General features: G+C 42.3%; 1 protein-coding gene across 3 annotated transcripts in view; it reads left to right on the top strand.

Annotated features, from left to right (window-relative positions):
- Window positions 1-26,957, top strand: part of LOC117953612 (ephrin type-B receptor 1-B) — a 168,103-nt gene that overhangs the window by 37,246 nt on the left and 103,900 nt on the right. For all 3 annotated transcript variants that reach the window (XR_004658649.1, XM_034886790.1, XM_034886791.1), the window contains exon 2: window positions 14,688-14,752. Coding sequence is in view for 2 of the 3 variants with exons in the window: in XM_034886790.1 (XP_034742681.1) it covers window positions 14,688-14,752 (65 nt within the window). In the remaining variant the exon portion in view is untranslated. The remainder of the gene's footprint in view (window positions 1-14,687; window positions 14,753-26,957) is intronic.

The raw sequence follows: 26,957 nt of genomic DNA on the forward strand, positions 1-26,957 counted from the left end.
TGATTGAAGTAGTACACGCACATCTTGTGCTTAAGAGTTGTTGAACCCCATGGGTTGAGTGTTAATTTTTTCGGGGATGAGACAGAGCCTTACTGCTCTACTTAACATTTATAATGAAATCTCTCTAGGCTCGTTTTCTATCTGTCTCTGGCTTGCCTCTTCCAACAATGCAGGTCGATGGCAGAGATGACTGGAACACCTGCAGTCATCATTGCTTCTCTGGATCAATATTCTGCTAGTTGTGCATCCATATTATTTTCCCAGGTTTCAGTGCCTGATATACATAACTCAAAGTGCTGTTGGAGAGGTGAAAATTGACAGGATGGATGGAGTTACCGGCATTAGCTTGACCTAACACTGCCTTTGTTTTATATAACCACAATTGTCGAAATGTACTCTCTCACACACGCGCACACACACTCACACAAACAGCCAAAGGTGCACTTATTCGCTCTAACACAACCACTGCCATTTTCTCTTAAAACAGTAGCTCCTGACAGGGTGCTGTTTTCTCCAAACATCTGCAAACCACTTGTGTGTCCCATCAGAGCTATTTCCACTACCAGCAGATAGTCACACCCACACAGGACAGACGCCGCATCTATTCTAACCCGGTAACATACAACTGGAGAAATAATTGAACAGCTTTTACAGCTGTGTAAGCTGCTTGCATGTAGGTGTGTATGTCTGGAAGTGTGAATGTGTGTGCTTCTGAGTATGCAAAGTGAGCAGTGAGCGAGTGTTTTCTGCCACTACCTCTTCTGTAAAAGAACAGCTTGAAGTGGCTAGGTGGCACTACATATTTAACAAGGCGTCTCAGCTCTTTTAGCAGCGAGCAGAGAGTTGCACTTTGTCTCCCGAAACACACCTCACATCACACCAGCCAACGGCCTCATCTTGTGGTGCTGCCTGGAAGCTCTCTGCTTTCCTCTGGCTGGCAGATCTTTAACTGAGAGGGTAACCACATGACATCCAGAACCTTAACCTCTGATCCACCCATGTGGTCTCTCTGACATCAGCAATTGACAGAAGGATCGGAAGATCCGATGTGGCAGGTTAAAAAAAATAAAAGAAAGAAATGTTGGTGGTGTTGGTGGATGTTGCCTTAGAGATGACAGCTAGCACTGGCACAGTTACTGTTGAGTGAGCCGAGAGGGCCGGTGGGATGGCTGCTGTGTGCGCTCCCCACAAGTGTCACTGGACAGCTGTGACATTTTGGGCAGTGTTCTAGGCCAGAGCTCAAGCACTCGGGCATCCAGGATGCCAAATCAGATGAGGTCAGATACAGTATGTGTGTGTGTGTGTGTGTGTGTGTGTGTGTATATATGGGTGGCACAAGATCAAAATTACCCACAGCCTCCCTGTGGCAAAACAGACTGAATGTAATGCGTGTGAAATGTCATTTGCTCTCCCGGAAGAGTTCGGTGTTTCACTGAGCTATGGCCTTGCATTCAGAGTGGCTTGGGGGAAAGAAGAGTGAGGAGCGAGTGAGCGAGATAAAGAGAATGAAGAATTACACAAAGAAAAAGAGTGGGCAGGTTGACGGAAATAAAAACAATAGCATCAAATAGAGGGACATCAAAGACAAATTCCTCCTGGAAACTAAAAGAATCAGCCATTTGCTCTTTTTACAATCTTCATTCACCAACTCTAAAGAAGAACTGGAAAGCATAGAGAGGGCATGTACTTTTTTTCACTGCAGGATGAGACCTTCAGACGAATATACTCAAAACAGTCTGTCTCACTCATACTCCCCGGAGGTCAAAATGATCTCTGCCCCCCTTTTTCTCCTGTTGTAGATTCTCATTGGAGAGTCTCACCAGCTCTCTTTCTATAAGGTCAGGATCCTCTGCTGAAAGTTTTTCTTCAAGCCTAAGGACTATTTTCTATCTCTTATTCCCCCCACTGCTGACTGCAGACTTCAGCAAAGCCCCGGAGGAAAAAACACAGCCCATCTCCAAAAATATATAGACTTCCCCAGGCATATGAGCGTTGGCTGCAAAAAGGTGGATTTAGTGTTTGCTTTTAATGGAAAGAGTTGTGTTTGCTTAGAGGCATTGGAGAGGCCACTGGCATTTTTATGGAGATGGATAGCAAAAAATGAAGGGGAGAATGAGAGGTGATCTCAACCTGAGAATGTCTGCGGTCGCAAGTAGTTTAGCCAGACTCATGGGATGTTGTCTCTGCTTATACATGTCAGTTGTTGGTAAAACGGTGTGCGTGTGTTTGTGTGTGTGTGTGTGTGTGTGTGTGTGTGTGTGTGTGTGTAGGTGCGTGTGTGTGTGGTGGAGCTGCACTAACGAGATCCCAGAAGAACACCCCATCAGTGGTTAAGGGAGCGAGATCACACCACACATTTCCTCTCATTCACACAGGCTTAGCCAGCACTGTCCCTGTGGTGAAGAGCAGGTGGCTGAGGAATACCAAACCGAGGCATCAATTACCTGGATCTCACTACACCGGTCAAGGGAGAACAGCAGCTAAATTGAATAACACTTTCCCAATCGCATGTTGTCGTATGTACTTTTGCACACAAAGAAGTGCTGAAGACCACCTGGCTTTGCAAGCAGGTTCAAACTAATGCTAAGTATCATATTTTCACACACTTTCTCTCTCTCTCTCACACACACACACTCACACTCACAGAAAACAATCAGTGATCCATCCCAGTGGCAACCTCTCTCGACAGGGTACACTAACCACTGCTCGCCTCTGAGACTTCCTCTCAGTGAGAATTTAGAAGTGTGTCATATGATTGACTCACTCACACTTCCATATAACTGTTAAATTGTCGTATATGCACAGTCAATTCAGGCTTAGTGCCTTTCCCGAGCCCCATGGGCGCTGGTGATAATTTGACTTTTATTGAAATTCAGCTCCAGTGGGTTCAAGGTGGTTGAAGGTTGCTCTTTTACTGCCACATATGAGACAGAGGGAGAACACGGCATCAAATCCTCAAGGCCCTATCTCTCTCTCTCTCTCTCTCTCTCTCGCTCTCTGCCTTTTTCCTGTCCTCTCTTGTCCGTTTCCCCCTCTGCCGATGGGGGAATTACTCAAGACGTACGATTCAATTCTGCAGTGCATCCAAACATGGTTAACAACAGAGTTTAATGAGATTGGATATAGCTAGCTGGTGTTAGCCTCTACCCCTTGAACACAGTCTTCTTTATTACTTTCCAGTGGCACATTGCTTTATTCTGGGGGAGAAACTGGCGCTGACAGAGGTTAATAAGTATTAAGCTATTCTTTTGGGGACTAAAGGGCAGGCTCCATTTGCTTTCTTCATTCTTTTTTTCAGTTTTAGGGGCAGTTTGTCATTGTCTTTAGTCATACTTTGCTCGGATAAATGCCACCCAAAGTTTCTGAGTCAGACTCTGAGCCAAGGGAGTTTAATGGCATGGGAGCGTGTATACATGGTCTCATTGTGTATGCACATAGTACTTAGTTGTAATGGAAAAGAAATACATTTAAGCATGATTTCATGTATCCTTCTATAATATTCATGTATTATTATTTGTATTATTCATTTTCTATGTTTCTGTGTTAAATGACTGTCTGTCTGTTTACTCATCACCCATTGAAGGCCGGTGCCCTGTAGTCTGTAAGATCCAGATGTGCACAGCTCTGTTAACGACAAAGGGTGCAGAGCTGGGACATTTTCTTACTGTTCGTGACCAAATTGCACCAGGTTGTCTTCAGGAGCTAAGATAATCAACCGCTAGAGATTCTGAAGATGGGGGACAGATGCAGAAAAGATGTAGAAACAGCTCCAACTTCATCATGTTACGATTCATTGTTTTCATGTTTCCAAACCAGATCTCCTCTTGTCTGGGGAAAAATGAATATAGGACTGTGATGTTTTCTGTTTAATTGCACCAGACACTCACACTGTTACTGCTGTTAACTCTGTGAAACTGTTTTCGCCATTTATACTTTGCTAAATATAATTAAAAATTCACCAAAGACAGTAATATTGCTCAGCTGTCTTTATTTTTGTTTCAAAAAGTCACACTTCAAAACTTCCCCTCTCCTGCTGCACAAAGAACTTCCACAACATGTTGGTGTTTATATAGGTTATTATGTCTATATGTAATAGTCATAGTTAATATTTAATCATGATCTCCTGCACTGTTCAATCCCCTGCACCCCTGTCCACTGTCACCATGGCACACAGTCTTCCATAGTATCTTACCTTATCATGGTCATTGCATCTCTGTGACTGATTTTCTTTTTTATTAATATTCTTATGTATGCGTGAGATATGTGTGTATATGTGTTTGTTGTGTTATGGTTCTCTTGCTACTGGATGCCATAAATTTCATTCGGGATGAACAAAGTATCTGTCTGTCTATCTGTCTATCTATCTATCTATCTATCTATGACACTTTCTTTTATCCCTTTTATGCATTTGCTTTCTCTGCTGTTAGCGTGATGTTCATGTTCCGTGTCAAGCCCAGACAGTTTTGTTCCTGTGTTTTGCTGTTCATAAATATTGCAAGTACCACACGAAAGCAGAGCACGCCCTTGTACATTCAGGCAGCTGGACAGACATCGGGTCGGGTAGTTTCTAAGAAATGATGTGACTCTTGTGTTTAGCTATAAGATCCATTCCTGGATAAAATAACGCAGTGCACTGGCACATGATCCCCTCACCGTCGCAGTGTCTCCCTGATTACTCCTTCCATATCCTCTTCGGTGTTTCTCTTCATATGAACTGCAGACCTTCTTCCTTTCCCTCCTATCTCAATCATGTCTTTCTACTCGCTTTCTCCTTTTCTTTATCCCTCCATCTCTCTTGGTTTCAGTCTGCCCTCCGTACTGACTCCACATATTACCGGATGGTTATCTCGGTTCAAGTGTGTGACAGAAACGGACAGTCAGTTCCATCTTTTTCTTTGCCCTCCTTACCCCCAGTTGCTATAAAATGCAACCAGGCGAGTCCCACTGTGATGCCAACAGAGACACTGTGCACATATTTTAGTGATTCGGTTATTTCTCTCTATTTTTGTACTTTGTTTTGTGATTCTTTCCCTCTCACACTCCAACGCCATGAACCTACTGACACACACACACACACACACACACACACACACACACACACACACACACACAGAACTGTGCTAATGACAATCCTTACTGTCTCAATTAGAGTGAAGGACTGCAGTGCAAGATAAGTGAGTGACATCTTTTTGTTTGCTCTGTCGAAAGGTTCAGAGAAGGTTGGACCCAAATGTAGAGACAGCGAGCAACGTTGAGCTTGAGGATTTGATATCATTAAGTAATCCTAACAAAAGGAGTCCTGAACGCAGCAGCCAACAATCATCCCAGAATGGAGGTGAAGCAAAAGAACAGGGTACCAAAAACTGGAACACAGGGACACTGTGGTAGGCTCCAGTGATACAGGGGCTGGGAACAGGTGAAACAAATCAGGGTGGGGCCATCGCAAAAGGGCAGGAAAACACAAGACAGGAAATAAGACAGGACAGAACAGAAAAACAGACTTAAAAAATGAAACAGGAAACAGAGACACACACAACCATAACATGCTCAGCACTATTTCCTGATCTGTTTGAAAAACAAACGTGCTTTAACTCAACCTGGATAGCCCATTAGCTATAGCTTGTACTGCTAAATGTCAGCCTCACCCAATCACAGTGAGACGTGAACACGGTCCTCTCCGTCAGTCTACTTGTGTCTCCAGCCAGCAGAAGTGATAACAGGGCCAAATCAGGGTTAACGTCTAACTTTCACATGTGAAGATTGGAAATGTCATAGCTATAGTGGATTGATTTCATTGTAAAGCCAATCTCTATAAGGGAAAAGGTTCAATTACGTTGCCATCCCCCCACCACCACCACCTCCAACACCAACATACTAGCTCTCCAACATAAACAGTGTTTGGTACTCATTTTCTAATTCTCCATTTCTGGAGCAGGAGATTGTTTTTTGGCGCCGCGGTTGTGCTGTAAAGCGATACTCCTCGGGCCCTCATGGTTCACGTCAGCCACTCCGCACTTCAGTTTTTTAGTGTCATTAAAGTGATCAAATTTCTGCTTTTAATTCTTTTATTGGAGAACAAAAGGGGGAGTGGGAGGAGCAGGGGTTGCAAAGAAAATAAATTACAGGGGGTGGGTGTGGCTGAGGGATTGGGAAGCCAGCCAAAGCCTTGTTCCAGAGCCAGTGAACCACTGGGGAGTAGTCTCCCTCTCCCTGAATGCTGTTTTGTAAGGTGAGGAGCCTGATAAGAGTTGTAATTACCTCACTTTACTGCAGTAAATTGCCAGGTTTCTTAAAAGCAGACAGGCAGACTAAGGTAATATCAGCAGTAATGAGTATTGTGATGGTTGTGGGAGGCTAGCGCTTCTTCCATCTGGCTTATTGCTTGGTCACTGCTGCTGCTTTGCTGCTACAGCAAACTTTGGCAGATTCTGGGCTCATTACTGTTAGCTATATATGGTTTTGAGTTTGTATGCACTACGTGTTTGGCAGCCCGATAAGTGTTTATAGATGGAAGCATTAACCTTGCATAGTAAGATAATACATATACATATGTGAAATAAACATTTTATTCCAATTGGTCCATTGGAGTACACATTTTATTCAGAACAGATACATGATATTGTTTATGTTTTAACATTTTCTAAAATTAGCCTGAGGTAAAAACATCTCACAAAAATCTGTATTGGAGCCGCATGCCAGTGCATATAATGATATGTGCTTGTGTCTCTACATGGCTCAACAATTCAATTTTCAATTCAATTTTCATTATAGTGTCAATTCATGACAAGAATTATCTCGAGACACTTTACAGATAGAGTAGGTCTAGACCACACTCTATAATTTACAATGACCCAACCGTTCTAGTGGCTAGTAGTACCTTCCAGAGCAAGCAAAACTGCAACTTGGCAAGGAAAAACTCCCTTTTAGGAAGAAACCTCGGACAGACCCAGGCACTTGGTAGGCGGTGTCTGACGGGGCCGATTGGGTTTGAAATAAAGAGTGGCAATAACAATACAAGATACAAGAAAAGATAATGGTGACTAAAACAGTGACTAAAAAAATATTACTTTGTAGTAGTTCATGGTATAGCAGGGTACTGTGGGCATTACAACACGGCATGTTGTTGTATTTTCCTATTTATCTTCACCGTAGGGTATTGCAACAACAACAACATAAATGCTGGCTTCTGATTGGTCCTCGTGAGAATCAATTAAATGATGGTCTACTAAAGTAACTGTAGAATTCCCTAAGCGGTGTCATCACTGCCAGACTCACTCCAAAAATCTACATGAGGGGAGATCATATTTCTGCTGTGTGCGTCAGTGTTGTGTTCCACCAGATTATGTTGATATCATTTCACCATTTCAAGGAAATGTTAATATCCCCACTGTTTGGCTTGAAACTGATACACACAGTATGTTATGTTATAAAATATTCTTAAGATTTGCTCATCTCACATTGATCTAACATAATCTCTACAGCCCCTCCAGTTTGTTGTTGGCTCCTTACTGCCTTCTTGTTTTGTAAGACGGATTCATTGGAAGTCTTTTGCCCTTGTGCTAAAATAAATTACGTTGTTTGTTTTAATTGACCCATAGAACGGGACTAATTCTTGCTTAGATTCTTCCCATCTGTCTTTGGTAATAGTTAGAATATAGAAGAGCATTGGTTCCCTCTCCTTTACATCCAGTCAGCTAGAAAATGACTACCTGCCATTTACAAGCATTAGAAGAAGAGAGAGGAAGTACATACAGTATGTCTGCAGGTGAGAGAGTGTGTGTGTGTGTTTGTGTGTGTGTGTCTGTGTGTGTGTGTGTGTGTGTGTGTGGAGTCCTTCGATTGGAAGATTTCTTTTTTAATAAACACAGGTCAATGGGTCACAGCAAATAGCCCTTTATAAAGCCTGGAGATCTTCAGCTCAGTCTTGTCCACCAGACCGATGTTAAAATATTGTGTGTGTGTGTGTGTGTGTTTGTGGTTTTTGGGTGTGTCCCTTCAGTTTATGCAGGCAGAGAAATCAAACATCCTATAGCCTGTCATTAACAGGAGGCAGAGAGAAAGACAGATAAAGGGAAGGAATGAAGCGAGAAGGCAAAAAAGAGACACGAGGGAAGTGAAGAAGATGAAAGACAGTGGTAAATTGAGAGTGAAGAAATGCGCAGACAGGAGGAGGAGAAAGGATGCGCTGGGATTACTGGGACAGAGGGCAACGGAGAAGAAGGATGGATGCGTGGGAGAGGAAAGGGGGAGGAGAAGAAGGTGGAGGTAAAGAGAGAGAGAGTGGGGGGGGGTAGGTAGGTGGGTGGGTGGGTGGGTGGGTGGTGGGGTTATGATGAATTAAAGATGACACTCTCCGGCAGCCTGGTTTCTAAAGATCACTCTGTTTGCTAATGTAATGTTAATGAATGCAAATGATGTGCCTAACCTCTCTCACCTGACCAGGAGAGGGAAAGGAAGAGCGAGTAAAAAAAAGATGGCAAAAGAAAAGGAGGACGAAGAAGAGAAAGAATAGGTGTGAAGCGGGGGTTATGCATACATGTGCTGTTTCTGTCTCGAGACTGTAGCTTAATGAGTGACTGACCACGGAGACATTATTAGAGGCGTGAGTCTGTTGTCACCAGACGCTGGGTGTGTACCTGTCTGTGTTTGCCAACCCCTTCTGGGGGGGGGGGGGGGGGGGGGGGGGGGGGGGGGGGGGGGGCGGTTGTGTTTTCCTGCTTCCCTTCCACAGCAACTCCCTTACAAACCGGTAATAGCGGGGGAAAGAGAGTTTTACTGCTCACTGAGTGCCGCAAGGTCAAATCTTATTCATAAAAGTTATAATCTTATTTGATGTGGCAGGCCAGATGTGTAAGGCCAAGTGAATGTCACCTTTTGGGGATGATAGGATAATATCATCAGGTTCTGCATATAGGCCTATATTCATTTTTCCTGTCCCGCGATGTGAGGCATTCTTCCTAACATCTGCTGCTGATCTCACTTTGGCTTCTGTAAATCCCCTCCTCTGTATATTCTCATCTGTCTTGGCTTTGTCTCCTGTCCCTGATACTGACCTGCTCTTCTTTCATGCTGAAAATTGTATTTTGTCTGTGAGCCCAGAACACTGTTAATACATTTGTGTGTGTGGGTGAGTGTGTATGCGTGCCATGTGTGATTTGTGAGCCTGGGAGCCTATTCTGTCTGTGGCTCACCGATGCGGGACTTGTGTGTCCCATCACTCCCCGCTAATGTCTCAGAGGATGGCAGATTATTTTCCGTTCAATTTTCAAATCAGCCACATTGTCATTGCTGTCTTCAGGAAGACATAGACGTAACATATTTCTTTTGATGTATTTCTGTTGACGGTGTTGTATCGTCTATTTAAAGCGAAAAGCCTTCAGAATGAGTGACACAGCTTTAGTGTGGCCCGGATTAGAAAAGTCTCACATCTGTGTTGGCAAGGATTGTCTTCTCTGTTGAACACGCTGACTCAATCAAAGACATCACCTCTTTCATGTGCTTTTTACCCTGAAGCAGTTTCAAATCCGCTCAATGCTCTCGACCATGTTCGACTTCATGTGGTCCTCCCTTCCAGTCCAATAAGCGATCTTTTTTTTGGTTGTAATTTTCTAGGGTGCGGTGAATGAATATTGTCTGTTGATGTGACAAACCTCCACACGTTTTGTGCAAAAAATACTTTACTCTGTCAAAAATGTTCCCTTTTTATTCATGAATCCCCCGAGTGGACGACTGATTAGTTTGGGAGACGCAGCCGCCTTTACTCTTGTTTGTTTGTCACTTTGTTTTCAGCCCCGTATTAGGAAGCCAGGCTCAGCGGGCTACCATGGGGCTTCATCATTGTTAAGTGCTCATTTCAATGCCGCTGATTTATCCTCTTGGTATTTCATATCTGTCTTTCCCTCTGTCTGTCTACTCTCTTTCGTCTCTCCCTCTCTTTGTCCTTCCATCTTGATTCCATTTCTGAGAAAAGATAAAGCCCTCTTAAATAATGCCGTTGAAGGCCCTTGGATCTTATTTCAGTTTGTTGCTACGATCACCAGAAGAAGGCCCGCTCAGCCTAGCATCCAGCATCTGGACATGATTGTCTCATTGCAAAACAAAGTTTCCAGCATCCTTGAACAGGAGGACATAGTGAAGGCGGAAGAGAGGGGGGCAGTTAAAGGATAGATGAATGGAAAAGATATGCAATGGGTTGCAAAGGGAAATCCGCAAAGAATTGTATGCCATATTGACTAAGAGAGATTCAGAGAGGCCCTTTGGCGCATGTTCTATCGACCGGCAGCCATACAATCATACAGACATGGGCACAAAGGGGGGAATTACATAGACATGTTGCCGTTCCGACTTGCAAACTGTAGAATTAAAGTCATACATAAAGGCTCAAAGAGGGTACAGAGATTGGCCAATCCATTCATGCGGCCCATCCTTCTCTAAATTCTCTTTCTCTAGATGTTCTTTGGTCCCAGTGCGAGCAATATGCAATCATGCGTGTCTACGTGATGTATCATGCTACTCCTTGCTGACGTGTAATTGTGTGAAGAGGGCTGCCTTATCGATCAGTAGCGCAAGGTCCCATCAATGTTTAATGCAGTCGCTCTCTCTCTAACATTTCTCTCCCTTTCTTTCTGTCTAACCCTCTCTCTCTCTCTCTCTCTCTCTCTCTCTCTCTCTGTGTGGAAACAGCCTACCATTTGGTATTGATCTACCACTTGCTGCTAATGAGAAGGAGCTGTGCTTTCTGGCATTTGAAGCTGTGGGCCCTTGGTTGGATCTTGGTTTTGGCTCGGCATGTGACTTTTGGGTTTTGTTGAGTACGCTGGCAGTGTATCAGCTTGAGTGATCCTTACACAATGAGCCAACCCACATCCGTTGTACTTTTTAGAGTAACTAATATACAGCGATGTAGTCACCATACATCCCCCGGCCTTTGCGGCTCTTTGAATCCATCTAAGGCGAGCTACCCTGACACCTACAAGCTATTGTTTTCCAATAGATTTATGATACAGTCAACATTAACCTCTCTATGTTAATAATTTTCCCACAGACTGAACTGCTAGTGAACCTGCCTGTGTCTAATTTATTGGAACTTGCAGGTGGAGCTGACAAAGCAGAATATGAATGCAGGAGAAATCACTCTGGGCTACCCTCCAAATGTGAGGGACTACAGCTAGCTATTGTCTTTCCCTGTCTTCCAAATGACTTGGAAAAAAAATAACTACAAAGAAAGAGAGGAATGGGATGTGCGGTCAGATATAACTGCGATGAGAATCAGGGAGCCATGGAAAGGGAGGACTAATTGTTTTTACGAGGGTTTTATGGTCTAAGCTGAGGAGTAACCCAGCGTTAAAGTACTGGAACCCCCATACAGTAAGAAGAGATGAATCTGAGTTAATAAATGTCCCAAAATGCAAATGTACAATAAAAGAGTCAAATATGTGAACCTAGACATTCATTTGTATTTTTACCTTCAAGATGTCCTTACATGAATGGACCAGCAGCCATTTTGGTAGTTTATGCTTTTAACATGGAAATATCAACAGATGATAAATCCCTCTAAAACCAAATTTTTTTGTAACCTTAGGTCATTGAATGATTTATAATTTTAGCGATAAACCAAAAGGAGCCTCTTGTAATTTTTAAAGAGCCGGCTCTTTAAATGAATGTGGGTAGCTTGTTTTAAAACAAAACTCTTCAAATCCACTTATGACTAAATGCATGAATGGACCACATCATGGCTCATTTGAAACAAACCAACACGGCGTACACAAGGGAGACCTTCCAAATCCCCTGTGCCAGTGGACAGGTGTGTGAGCCATGGCGTGACGGCTGTTCAAGCCCCACCTTGTTGCTTATAACTACTTAGCATCCTCCATTTGCTCATCTGCTACTCTGATATTCTGCTAATGGTAGACATTAGGTCACATGACAGGGCTCATCCAGCCCTCCCATGGGCTTTTGACCTTTTTTTTGTCTCTTACCCTCACCATCTTGCGCCTCCTTCCCCCCTTCCTTTGCTTTTAAAAGGAAATGGAAAATGGCCTACCAAGTGCCTTTGTGATTTGACTAAAGCTTCTATGATTTCCCCTGAGAAAGGGTTGGCAGTCCCCACAACGCTGGCTGGCGCTGAGGGCTTTTTCATGCTCCCATATCCCCAGCTGACAGCAAGCCGAACCGGCAGGCTGGAGCTGGCTGGCGGGCTGGCTGTGGAAACTAGACAAGGCAAGGCAGATCTTAGGGAAATTGAAATACTCTGATGGAAGCCGGGTGTGAACAAGGCTGTCACTGTAGGTGTACACAGAAAATTGCTCACTGAGTTGGCTGGTAAATGTTACTGTGTGTGTGTGTGTGTGTGTGTGGGTGTGTGTGTGTGTGTGTGTGTGCAGCGTGGGCGTGCGTGTGTGTGTGTGTGTGTGTGTGTTTGTGGCTTAATGTGTATCTGCGTGAGTACTTGTGGGTGCAGCTAAATTACCTAGGCTAATTGGTTTCATGTCTGAGGACAGTTTCTCCCAGTAAGTGGGGATTGAGAATGAAAGGCATCTCTCCTTCCTACTGGTGGCTTGTCACTCATGCTCTTTGTACTTGTTTTTTACCAAGACCACTTGAACTACAGATGACGGGCTACGAGTGCTCCATCATTTGGAATGATTTCTAAATCGCTGCAAGTTCAGTCAGATTCCAAATAGGCAACAGCTGCGGGTGTGAGCCTCCTGCGTAGGAGTAGGTAAAAGGGAGGGTGCTGAGGGCTGGAACCAGCGGCTGCTGGTTATGTCTTTGCATTCAATCAGAGTGATATTTCTCCTCTCCTCTTAACGCGTGTGGGCGTTGCTAGCCAACCGCTTGCTGTGATAGTGGAAGATGTCCAAGCCAACGACACAGCAACCACATTTCCTCTGAAAATCCCCACACACTCCTGCTTATCTACTACAAATCATCACCCAGACATACCATTCCCTCCTCTGGCTCCAATTTCTTTTATCTGTTTGGCCACAACAAAAACAAGTGAGGGCATGTTGTGGCAGGGGATATAAAAAAACATGAAATATGCCTTTGTTCACTCTCAATAAAAAGGAAGGTTTAGGTCATAGTCTGTTACTTTAGAAATGATGAATCTGTCATTACACTGCTAAGGCCAACATGTCACCCAGTCCATCACTCTGTCTGTGTTTGTGTGTGTGTGTGTGTGTGTGCGTGTGGTGGTTCATGATAACTGTCATACGTCTCTCTTCTTCCCTTGAGCCATATCAAATTTCCAGATTTCATTGAGCCAACAAGGCAGATATTAATCAAAACAGGGTTGACAAACTTCTTGGGTGAGCTGGCAGACTCATTTGTCTACGATGTGTCACTGGAGATGAGCGAGAGGAAAACTTTGCCTAATATTTCATAGATATGGGACCAGAAAGGACACCTTGTGCAATACAAGTCCAAAGTGAGGTAGATAAATTTAAATATCCTCTAAACTGTTCCCTACAGAAGATTCTTTTTTATTTATTTTTTTATCTCTGAGGTTATTACTTTTTATTGTCTCAGTTTTGTTTGCAACCAGTGCACCATATAGCTCTCCGCGGTGCGTCTTGATAGTTTGTGTATATCACAGAGAAACACAAGACATCCTTTTTATTAACCCTTGTGTTATCCTCCCAAGTCAAAACTGAAATGAACAATTTTTTTATGCTTTCAACGTTTCTTTCATTTATGTAACACTACCATCAGTATACTGTACACTATATTACCACTAGTTTTACACTACTTTCTTTTTCGAAACTCAGGGTCAAGAAACCTCATTTATATGAGAATAAATCTTTTTTTTTGTCTTTTGTCAAAGTTTTTTTGGAGGGAAATAAAACACCCCAAATTCAATAAAGTATTGAACTGGTCCTTTGTTTAACTAAGAAGCGTTATATGGAACCATCCCTGTAACATTTGGACAATTTGGATGAAAGAATCCTCAATTTCTTATGCAGAACCTTTTTACAAACGGGGCCAATTGGACCCCAGGACAACAGGAGGGTAAAAACTCTCACATACACAGCATACACAGCATACTTTGTAAATGTCTGTGTTTCCTAACTGTGGGTTGAGAATAACTGACACAAAGAGCTCACCGCCAAACTAGTTTTCAGGGACTTTCCCCGCTTGGAGTAAACAAACTACAATGTCCTCGCCGTGGAGGGCTCCTTCTGCATTTGTGAAGCCGCTTTCTTTGGGTAAACAATGTGACACAGTTCATCCCTCTCATACGGCCACATGCAAACCCATGCTGTGTGTCTCATGTTGCACACAGATACAAACATATCCTCTCAGTTTTCCCACAAATTACTGCATATGGTGCAAATGCACACACCTACACACAAACAAAGGCAGCGTGCACATACTTTAGCTTCATGCTCACACTGAGGGAACACAATACAACGCGCAGCATTTAACAACATGACTGAAGCTCTCAGATATTCCTCCCAGCAAAGTGCCAACGCTTTGTTTCCATGTCTCTTGTCTTAACAGAAGTCAAGCAGAGATGGATGAAACACTGTGAGGGATTCATCTCCTCTCTGTGCATCGATGATAGTGTCAGATGATCACTGGGGCTTGAATGCAGTTCAACTCTGTGGAATGATACTCAAAATAGCTTTGCTGAGGGTAACCGCTGTCTTCCTCTCTCCCTACCTCTTTTTCTTTCTTCGCTGCAGAGACCGTGATGGACACTCGAGTGGCCACAGCTGAACTGGGCTGGACAGCGTATCCTAATTCCGGGGTGAGTCGGACATTGCCAACACATACACTTGCAGGGTAAAAAACTGTTTCAGAAGTTTTACAATCAAACTTTTTTTTCTGTTGGGAGGAAGATAGTGTGATATGTAACATGACACACGTACCGATCTACAGTCAGACAGATAAGTAGGCACAAAGGCAGGCCGGATGGGAGTATAGTCTTAAGCAGTGCCCAATGTAGCTCCTATTATGGGTATTATTTTCTCTCTGTCCCAGCTCATAATGACTTAATGACATAATGGTCCACGTAAGCCCCAGAACACAGTACCTAAGTCCCTGTAAATGGAGGCTGGAGGATACCATAGACATAATGATACTGTAATGATACATTTATGCAGGGAAGTGGAGGTATTAGGATGAAACGAGGGAGGAGGAGCTAGGAGATGAAAATGCTCAGGGCTTTTTTTAGATTTGAGGAGAACTATTTTCAACTTTCAGGTAGTTTCATGCACATGAAAGAAGTGTAAATTAAAGAAAGTGCCATGTCATCAGAATGGTAACACTGTTCTTTTTTTTCTGAAAGAATCACAGCATCAGAAGTATGATTGCCCTTTTACGCTAATGGACTTAAATAATATGTTAAGGCTTTGTTCTCTGTGCTCTAAGTCAGTAATTCAATGAAAAGCTCCATAGACCAACACTGATAGAATGAATCTTGCAGGAGCCAGGGCAGACAATGACTGTTCCCTGCATTTTCTGGGTCTGTGGGTCTTTATGAGGCATTTTACACACATGTAAAGGGAGCTTTTATTGCTCTTGAACAGAGCTTTTGCTCTGTTTAAACATTGGAGAGTGTAGCAGTCCACGTTTGCTTTTGTCTCCCCAGAGGAGTACTAACTAAAACAACCTGGAACCTGGAATATCCTAGAGTGCTCAATTTATGTGTATACTAGTCTATGTGTCAATCAACCTAACAGCTGAGACCTTGCTTATATCTGCTGCTCTACTGCTCCTATGAATAATAGTCATTCTGAGAACAATTCCCAGGATTTCTAAATTTTGATTTCAAACGTATTACCATGTTCATGAGGACACATAACGTGTGACCTCGCAGCTGATTTATTGTTGAGTGGCCTGTCAATTGTCAATTTGACTGTGCTTCATTTCTTTGCCCATTCTTTTAGAATGGCCCTTTTGTTTTGCACCATTTCAGTCTTTAGACCAAATCCAGAGATTCTAAATGCTTCTTTAGGGATGAGGCATGTTGGTCCGTCAACCAGAATGCTGTGAAACACTAACAACAATATATATTTCTTTTACATTTTTAAGGATCAGCTGGATCAACACTAACATAATATGCAATGGAATAAATCGGATTCTTTCTTTGAGGATCAGCCTCACAATGTCACGTTTTTTTTTTTTCTCTCTCTTCGTTAAGAGAAAATATCCAGTAAGACCTACTGAGTAGAGACATCTACAGTGCTATTTCCATCGAAGCGTATTCAGTTCAGGAAGCCTCCAGGCACACAGAGCCTCCTGCCTGTGTTGAGCATAGTTTTTTAAGCTTCTCCTGGTGTAAAGTTTCAGGCAGAGAGAGACCTGCTGTAGGGAGAATACACTCATACTGCTCACTGGAAGAACGTACCGCGCTACACTGCTGCCTTGACCTTGCTGGTAGTGTGTGAGTGAGGCGGCAGCGGTATTTACCCACTTTCACATTCACTTTTACATGTGCACTTAAATACACACACCCTGAATTCAACAAGTTTTTAATGGATTTCCTTTGCGTAAGATGTAATTAGGTCAAACCTGGTCAATCATTTTTAAATGTGAAATTCTCATCTCTGAGGGTTGCTGGTGCACTGAAAGGTCTGGCAATGTGAAACTACTGGTTCACTAGTTTGCTTTGTGTACCATGCAGTTGATTTGATAAGCATGATTGTACGCGGGTGAACAGCAGTGTCAAAGACACAGAATATCACTGGGGGGAGCCATAGACGGTTAATATTAATGGACAAAGCATCGGGTTCAGCAAAGTGCTGCAAATGCAAAAGTGACTTAAACCCGCATTCTGTCTGAATTCCAGCAGGGGGCGACTTGCCAAAGGAGGTCGGTTTCTGTAGAAGTCCACGAGAAAGTGACTCACTTCTCACTTCATTTTAGGGCTGCACGATTATGGCCAAAATGATAATCAGGATTATTTTGATAAATATTGTGATCACGATTATTCTCACAATTATTTGTTGATTTTAACCCCCCAAAAATGTTTTTCACATAGACTGTTTATAACTGCTTTCACATCTATATCATGTTACGATCTTCTTATGTTGAAGTTGAATGTTGTATTTACATACAGCTGCAACACATGTAAATGAAAATTAGCTATATGATTAAAAAGCGTAGGATATATATACATTTTTAAATGCATCTCTGAGAAAGCTCTTTCACTTGTTTTCAACAATGACTTAATAAAAGAGCTAGGGAAAGAGGGAGTGTTACTCACAGAGAGACAGCTGACTCATCATGAATGGGTCCAGCACGGGTGCATGAAATATCTGTATCGTCACTGCGCTGCATTTCTATGAACTATGATATTCTGGCCATGGGTCACATCTCTGGCTCAGGTCCAGCAGCTCCGTCTCACACACTAGTACTCTACCAACTGAAGTTAGTTGCAATCAATACCTTCTTCTGTGTTCTTCGCCGTGGTCTTGGCGATGGCAGAGTTACCAGCGGAAACACTGGTACAAATACAGGTTTGCCCCTCATATTTAACAATGTACAGCTGTGTTAATGAAAAGTTTTAACTGTGGATAAATATTAGAAGTGTGGACCGGCGCTGTGTGGCAGGGCTGCGCGGAGAGTAAGAGGAGCGAGAGTAGAGAGATCCAACACAGGCACGGCTTTACAGAAGAAACGGGTCATGTAACACAACATCAAACCATATCGATGCGTCCTAGAGGAAAAATGTTACTCCCGCCCTAGAGCCTGTGGGTTTACGGAGCGGTAAATGAGCTATGCAAAAAAAAAAGGAGCGTTCTATGAAATGACGCATTTAAAAAATCGCTCAATCACACAAAATTGATCATGGGAAGTCAAAATCGTGATTAAAATTTGATTAATTGTGCAGCCCTAGTTCCCAGTAAAAAAAAATCCTAAATGAGTTTATAAATAAACTCAGTTTTAAGTATTCTGCAACACAGAATGATAGTTTTTGATTTTAAAATCAACGACAAAACAGGGGGTTTCAGGGCATGGCTATGATGTGATTGACAATTTGCAACCCATCTAATATGTAATGTAACTATTGGACAAAACCTAGCAAAGCTAAATCTTACCTCGAATTACATAGACTAGCTTTCACCAGCAGTTGCATCTAGCTTGACAATGAAAGTATGTAACATAAAGTAGAGTGTAAGCAACTCTCAGCTAACGTCACAGGCAGATGCCGCCACGGTCGAGGGCTCCTCCCTCACATCAAAAACCATCACATCCGCTACCAAGATGGCTGCGTAACATCAAACCCAGCGACTCGTAGCGGATCTCCACAACACCAATGGGTGTTGTCACACATGCTCTGTCTATTTAAGTTAAAGTACGTACGGGTGGAGCTGATTCAACTGGGATTTTACCCCATACCAACACAAAATGATAAATGAATTGCACATACCACTTGTATGACTACACATACTTACTTGAATAATAATGTGTATTTGTTCTTGTAGCCAGCGGCTAAGTGTTCAATGTGCTTCTCTTTTTGAAGCTGATAACTGCCTCTCTTACACACACACAGAAAGAGAAAAGGTACACACACACACTAGTGTTGTCCCTGTACTATCCGATACATCCCATTAATTTCCTTTAGTAACTTCTCCTTCAGGAGTTCAATGAGAGGTGTGTATGTGTGTTTGGGTTAGGCTGACCTGAAGGGTTAATTTTGAAGAATTGCAGAAGCAGTGTCATTAGTTCCAGTGGTGTACACAAGAGGACAAATCAGGGTTGCCCATGTGAATGTATAATGGAGCGGCAGTATGCAATGCCCTCTCATATGTCAGCATCTGCACGAGAAAATGAGAGCTCAGAAGGTAAGCAGATGTGTACAGCAAACATCCCAATATTCCTTCATGCGCATCCACGCCCTAGCTTTTTTTCTACTGTTTCATTTCTATAAATTCATTCTTTCCCTCTATGGACTCCCCCCCCCCCCAATATCGTTTTTTTTCTGATTCCTTCTCACATCCATCCTTATGAGTCAGTCCTCGTTTTCTTTCTTTCTGTCTTTCTATCACGCACACACATACTCTTACTCATAAATGATGGAGTCCCAAATGGCAAATGCCCCCCGACCTTGCCATGTGGCGAAGTGACAGATCAGAAATGAAAGACAATGACGCACGCAAGCAAGCACACATGCACATGCACACACACACACACACTCACACACTCACACACTCACACACTCACACATACGTACACACACACGCACACACACACACACACAAACACACGGATGCACTGGCATCACTAATGTAGATTTACATGCACTTATAAATAATGTGATTATTGTCAGCTTTCCAAAGAAACTTGGTTTCGGAAAAGTGATCTGAGTGATAGATTTAAAACTGGGTTAAAGGTCCAATATGGACTATATTTACTTTAATAAATCCTAAAATTACCCGAATGCATAATCAGATATTAAGGAAACGTGCTAAGTTGAAAGACTATCTTCTCTGTATTTTCTCCTTTTGAAATTTCCGTTCCATGATGGAATGTCTGTTTGTGTTTTGTCCTGTGTGTTGTTGGACAGCCAGGCCGTGTTGCCAGACATACCTGTAAAAACTTAAACCCAGCTCGCTACAGCTGGACTGTGGTAAAGCCATGAAAGCAGCATACAAATGACCGGGATCAATGGAGATAGATTCTACCCGACCTAAAAAAAACACGGCATGTTATTTAACAGTTGCGTGACCAGATAGAAACCCCTAGGTAAATATTGGAGATGTTTGCAGGATGGATCTAACGTTGGGTGCTCAGTTGTGCTGTGAAGTAGGTCTGGTTATTTGAAACAAGCGTCTAGCAACATTGTTGTGGATGCTGTGGTGCACCTTTAAGTGATTAAAAGAAAATCGGATAACGCAACCTATTTATGCTCAAGAAAATTACAATTTTCATGGTCATACATTTAATCAGATAAAGGCCAGAACAAAAGAAAATTCTACAGTGAGATGAAATTAAGCATCTATACTTTGAACCAAAACGATTAAATCCACAATCAGGCTTAACCTATACATAATTTAGTGTAAGTGCTCCCACTACAGAGCCAGTGCCTACGCCGTCCAAATGCTAATTCCCTACATAACATGTGTACTTAAGGACTTCTCAACAATGGCTTCCAATACTGATTAGAGCTTTAAAAATTCCAAATTATACTGTGCAATTAATTGTCTCAGAATTAATGGCAATTAACTAAATCTCTTTCAGTCAAATTTAAAAAAATATTAATTAATTACAATTTTGAACAAATTATGAACTTTATATACATCTTTTGATCTTATCATGTAAGTGACCCAAATAAAAAACAACCCACCTTCATTATTTTTGTTGCAATGGCATGGTTTGGGTCAAGTGCCAACAACTAGCATAGCTTTAGCTCAACAGTATGAACAGTATATAATTACAATTTGGCACATCTAAACAAAATCAACAATTATATATAATGTGTGTGTATGTTTGGATCACATACGTTAGGACCTTCTGTTAGCAATGAAGTTGCAGTTAAAGAAAGCAACAGTTACGTAAAACTCTTGACAATTAGCCAATTATGTAAAAATTGTTACAGACCTAATGCTGGCTCCAAACATTGTAGGGACAGGCGGGAATCAGATAACTCACCAATTCCATATAAGTTTTAAAGCTTTCTCATTTCTGTAGTGGATACGATTGTGTTGATCTGATTACCTGCTTTATTTCTCACAGCAGTCTGGTCTCCGGTATGCATGATGTAAGAATAGAAGGAGATAAGGAAGGAGAGAAGTCGCATTACAAAAATGTTAGGGACTGTTATGAGGTAAGGAATAAAGGAAAGTTGAGGGAGTGAAGAACAGCAGAAGAGCAAAGCTGTGTGTCCACTAAGTGTTTTTATTACATGGCTTGGTAGAATCCTAAGGCATTCTGCGGTTGCTAAGTATAAAACACTGCTGCCCTGCATAGCAGAGCATTGCCAAGGATGGAATTCTGTTCACTCTGGAGGACAGCTATATCAAACCTTTGGAAGAAGTCTGGATAATTTATCAGCTGTGGCAACAAACATGGACGATTTTAATATTAATTACAATACTTTTTGGAGAGAACAAAACTTTTAAATCCTGGTTAATGGGTGATTTGTCCCCAGTAAAGAAACGGAAAAGAGAGTCAAAAACAACGCAAAAGATGCAAGAGAGGGTAAAAGAGACAAAGAGCTGGATAGCAAGGAAATCAACAAAATTAAAGAAGACAGGCACTAAGTAAACACTAAACGGAGTAGGCACGGTATGGGCACTGGTTATCTTTAAATACTGGTTAGTCCAAAAGAATATGTCAGCAGACTTTGATAGTTCAAGGAAGAAAACCCTGAATCAGATGCTGTGATCATTTTATGCATCCGTTAGGAAGGCCAATGGAAAAACGTACTCAGTTGCAAGTTACATTGTGATCAGGTCGGGATATGTCAACACAAAGCAAGGTTTGACATAATGATTAGCACCACATGTAAATCAAGTAACAGGGTCATCAAAAACATCCGCAAAAATGGGAAAAACGTAAGCCAACACCACACCCCCATTACAGCCAAAGAGGCCCCTCAGGTGTTCAGATTTGGTGTCTCCAAACACACACTGGTTCAAAAAGTTTGGTTCGATGTCCAGCTGCATCTGGCAAGACGAGGCAGAGAAGGCAATCAAGACTTGAAAAGTGACTCTTTTAATTAAAACACGACGAGAATGGCATTGAGTATATTTCTCTCGCCCACAACGCTGAGACCAAGAGCCATAGGCATGCCAAAGATTGATGTAAAGAATATTACATGGGGTGGATCTTTGCTGAGACTGGCAATCCCAAATGCCCCGTAGCTAGTTTTAGAAAGTATTTATCCCTTTGCCCTCCTGACAGGAGTGCTTTCTACCTTCACCCACAAAAAATAGACCAACAGTTACTACAAGCAATGTGGTCCTTTCGTGAGCCCATGGGACATAATTTTCTTGGGCAAATGTTACCTCAAATCAGCCAGGCAGCCAGGCTTTTAAGGAGATACTCAAATCACAGGCTGATTCAAGACCCCTTCGCTTTGCGTTGGGGTCCTGATCACCCTGTCGGGGTTGTATTCACTATAACAACTCCCCTCTCTCTACATTATACCTTTATGTGGTACTTTGCTATTACACAGAGAAATACACTGCATATAACACACAGTCCTAACAGGAAGAGTCAGTGTTTGGACCATAAACTCCTATACTACATTATTTATGTCTTGATTATCATAATTTCAATTAGCTTTTCTCCAATCTTTGCCATTATAAGAAATGATGACAACTTACCCCTGATTTCCACCAAATGCGGAACGGCTTTAGATCCGCTCTGGAATGGCGGCGGAGTCAAAAGGTTTCTGTTAAAGTTAATCTGTGTATTTTCACTGACTGTGCAGAGCTCCGCTGACTGTGGAGTGCTCCGCGGCAATTTGGCACAGGGCAGATTGTGCGGGACAGGAAGTGGAGCACAGAAACAAAATAAAACATCTGGTTCCTTTTAAAAATAAAAATACAACATGCTCACGGCGGATCATATTTCCCTACACTACACCTTGAAAATGTCATAATGGGCGGAGACAGGCTTGAAGTGAACAGGTCAGATGTTTTGTGGTTCTGTTTATAGAAACTACATCCTGTTATATTGTGCAATAATACGTAAAACAGCTGTATATACTGTGTATATATATATATATATATATATATATATATATATATATAACATGCAGCGGAACCATTGCGCAGCCGTTCCACAGTTGGTGAAAATCAAGGGTTAAGACCTGTATTTTAACTGGAGATGTTTGGATGTGGCTGAAACAAGGTGGATTTCCTTAAATAAAAACATCAAAATGTTGGTGATCAGAACTGTAAATAAAATAAATTGTGATTTTTTTTTTTTCTTTATCATTCTTGAATGATTCAGATAAAAGCGATGTGGAGTGAGAAAACACTGCTCTCATTTGGGAGGGGTTGGATGGGATTATTAGAGTGTAGCGTAAAATGGAGAGGCCGAGAGTGAGGGATGAGAGGAGCTGGAAGAATAAAGCTGAAAGGGTTGGGCAATGAGGAAAAGGAGGTTGGAGGAGGGAGGGATTAGGAGCAACTGGAGGGAGACAGGGTAAGAGATCAGTTGTATGTGAATTGGAACCCAAAAAAAAAAGCAGCTCTGTAGGAGCACACCCACAGGAGGCATGTGAAAGAGAGCTCCGGGTTAACTCATGTGACTCTAGGGGGTCACAGAGTTCAGGCCTTAAGGTGAGAGGCTTTGGGGAGAGGGGTGTTGGGGGGGTTACGGGGTCAGCGGGGTGGCAGTGGCTGCGCTGACAGAAGCTGCTTTGGGTGTTGTGAAGCGTGTAGAAACAGGGCAGGTTGGTGTGATGTAAGGAGCTTGGGGAGAAGAGGGATAAAGAATGGTCCAAGTGAGCAGAGAAAGGGTTGTGGAGGATTAGTGCTGGGGGACACAACTGACAGGAAAAGGTGTGGGGAGTAAACGGATGTAGAAAGATAAGAAGGACATTTTGGAGAAATCCCTCAGCCCTTTGGTTGTAGCAGGTGCCAGGTGCATAAGAAAGGATGAATTTCACCATGACATTTCTGTTTTTCTGTTTGTATTTGCACTCCCTTGTATATTTACATGTGTGTGCTCACGTATATTTGTATGTGCCTGAGTATGCTGTTGCATATCCGCACCTACACATGTGAGCATGTACAAGAGCAGGTGCTGCTGGAGTTTTGTTTTGGACCTGTGCTTAAGCAAAGCTCCTGTGGGCCTTAACTGGACAGGTGTCAGCATTCACTCAGTGATTCGTAAAGACCACATATTGATCCGTAACAGCCATCTCACCATCTGCTGACCAGACTTAGTACACCTAAATTATTTATATCCTGACAGCTAGACAGGCAGTGGCTCAATGGGCATAAGGGAACACGGGGGGGTACAAGTAAAGTGAGGAAAGTAAGCGAAAGGCAGAGAGGAAAGAGAAAAAGGCTGATTGAATGTAGATAATAAGAGTCAGAGAGGGATGGAGACGAAAAAAGGATGATTGAGAAGGAGTGAGCAAGAACGAGAGGGATGGAGGTGAACTCTGAACCTGCAGAGCCCGAGCTGAAATGGAATGAGAGGAGAAAAGCGACAGTGAGTCATGCTGGCTGCGCTTCAGCGGCCAGGTGAGAAAAGTGCTTTCATTACATGCACACACACACACACACACACACACACACACACACATATACACAGAAACACAAGCATACTCTCTCTCTCTCTCCCCCGCAAACTGATGGAAGCGGCACACTTGTATAAGATATTTACCCAGAAATGAACACATGCACACATTCACACATATAACTCCTCCTGAACTACTGAGGTATTAGTTGCGGTTAAAACGAAATTGAATGTACATGCACATTTGTGCAAAAGCATACACACACAGCTGACATTGTCCCATCAGTAAGACACCAATTTCATTTTGCCGCCATGGTCATTAAGTGTGATTTCACTGCTCTAGGATCAGACATGGACATCTCTGTGCAACATGAAGACCAGAATAGTAGGACAAGGAACGGATAACATGATCACACGATCATAAGATCACAATGCATCTATGGCTTTCTGCCTGTGTGTTTGTACGTGTGTTGTTCTGTGTTGGGATGCTTGTGTTGTCTATTTGTATGTGTATGAAATTTGAATAGTCTGTGGGTTCTCTTCAGAACCCCTCCCATATCATATTTTAGCTCTAAACAGTTTTCTTCTCTTTTTCGTAAGATTTGATTTACATTTTCAATTATTTGCAAGGGTGACACAGCCAAGACAGCAGCATCTAATATATACAGACGGTGCAGAACATTACAATATGTGTGCAACACAAACAGAATATAGTTACAAATTAAATCCGGCTGGTTTGAAGCATTCTAGTATTTCTACTTCTTCCAATGTTATTTTTGACTCTAATGTGACTATTGATCTTTTTCCTGTGGGGTTTCCCTTCCATATTTCACATGTAGCAATTCTCTTGGATGTATTAGAAGCCAAGGACGAAGAATAAATAAAACAAGAAAGTGATAGAACTAGGGCGAAAAAACAAATGAAAAAAATGAGTCTGTTCTTAATTTGGTATGGATTTAGAGGAGTGTGAAGAAGACGCTGGAGACTGACTGATGTGTGGGAGGGATTCTGCTTCTACCCCAGTACCTCCAGGACCTGCAGTACCTTTTATTTTAGCAGTACTGAGCTGGTCAGGAATAGCAGTAAATCCTTCTATTCTTCTCCCCCACCTTTTTACCCACAGTGACTTTTTCTGTCATTTTTTCTGCTTTTCTTAACTCCAGATTTTTGGCCTCAAAACTCAGACTTCCTTTATGCTTTATCTTTACCTACTCATACATGCACACATGATTTAACACACACACACACACACACACACACACACACAGACTCACAGGCAGGGGCAGAGGCCCCTTTGCACCCAAAAGCCTTCATACCTTGCCATTCTCCTGTCCCCTGCTGACGCGTTCTTTGTGGCTTGTCCCTAAATGGCCTCGCCTTGGGCCACAGGGGGCCAGGGATCCTGCGGAGCGCCGGCTTTCACTCGTCCACTCCCTTACTGCATTTTTGTCACTCCCTTTTACCCCTTGATACATCCTGACTGCTTTATCTGTGGATGTATCTCTCTCTCTCCTGCCCTTCTTTTACTTTCCATTTCCTTCCCTCTGCATATGTGCTGGTGCATCAAGACACCTTTTCAATTTTAATATATATACACAGTCATGGTGAATCATTTAGTCACCCTTCTTATCATCCTACACAATAGATCCATAAGGTTGCAGAGGCTGTCAGATATTTCAACACAGCACACAGCGTTGGCCTTTTACACTCAAGGTAATGTTGCTACTGGAAACTGAAAGCCCAGCTGAAGCACTGTCAGCCGCATGGTTACTCTGAAGACACCCTGAGTGGGTGTTACCAGGTGCATCTTGAGATAAAAGGCTTCAGGAAACCGTTCTCTGTTTTAACACCATTGCATTAACCTTGTTTCTGTCCTTTTTAAACGCCTTGTTGAGTTAATGATGCTTTCCAAACATTTCGCTTGTATATTTTTAGTCATACTCATACAGTCTTTATGTGGCAATTGTGTGAAAGATCTGACATTCTTTTATCAGTTTTATACTTACTATACACACATTACCACTTACTTCATTTTCAGTGGTCAAAATGGATAATTAAAGAGTACCGGCATTTAAAATAGAAAGACGTGGACCGGAAAACTTCTGTCCAATACGTTTGAACAATAGTTACCGTTAAATCGTGTTACTGCGATTGATGATGAATTATGGCTACAAGAAATTTAAACCAGGAACACATTGTATTTATTCTACTGCACGTATTGTGGCATCAACATTAACATACTATAGTAGTTTTATTATTTATGTACTATATACTATCTACAAACTCTTCTGCCTCATCATTCTTACAAAGGATCTGAAAATATAAAGATCTTATTATTAAAGCAAACATGATTTTACAGAAATTGGTGGACGGTGGAGCTTGTTAAGGTTGCTTGATGCTGTAGGTGGTAAAAAGAAACAGGTGAAGGGGCAAATATATATATATACAGCTGTTTTATACTTCACCTCATTCTGTTTTCCCAACTACATCATCAAGCAACCTTGCCAAGCTCCCCCGTCCACCCATTTCTGTAAAATCAAGTTTGCTTTAACAATTAGATCCTCATATTTTCAGATCCTTCGTAAGCCTGCAGTTGAGATTGTATATGAGATGCATTTGGTATTGGCTGGGGGAAAAAATCACTAGTTTTCCATTTTAAGCTTGCTGTCTTCTGTGTAAACAGTACAAGCCACATTTAGTTGCATGTACAGTATTGTGTTTACTAGCAGATCAATCTAAAAACATCTTTAGCCCAGCAGATTGGCTGCCGCTTCAAAGCACCCGCCACGTAATTGAAAATACAAATG

Source organism: Etheostoma cragini, chromosome 12, assembly GCF_013103735.1.
Source record: "Etheostoma cragini isolate CJK2018 chromosome 12, CSU_Ecrag_1.0, whole genome shotgun sequence".
In the NCBI taxonomy this organism is placed as follows: Eukaryota; Metazoa; Chordata; class Actinopteri; order Perciformes; family Percidae; genus Etheostoma; species Etheostoma cragini.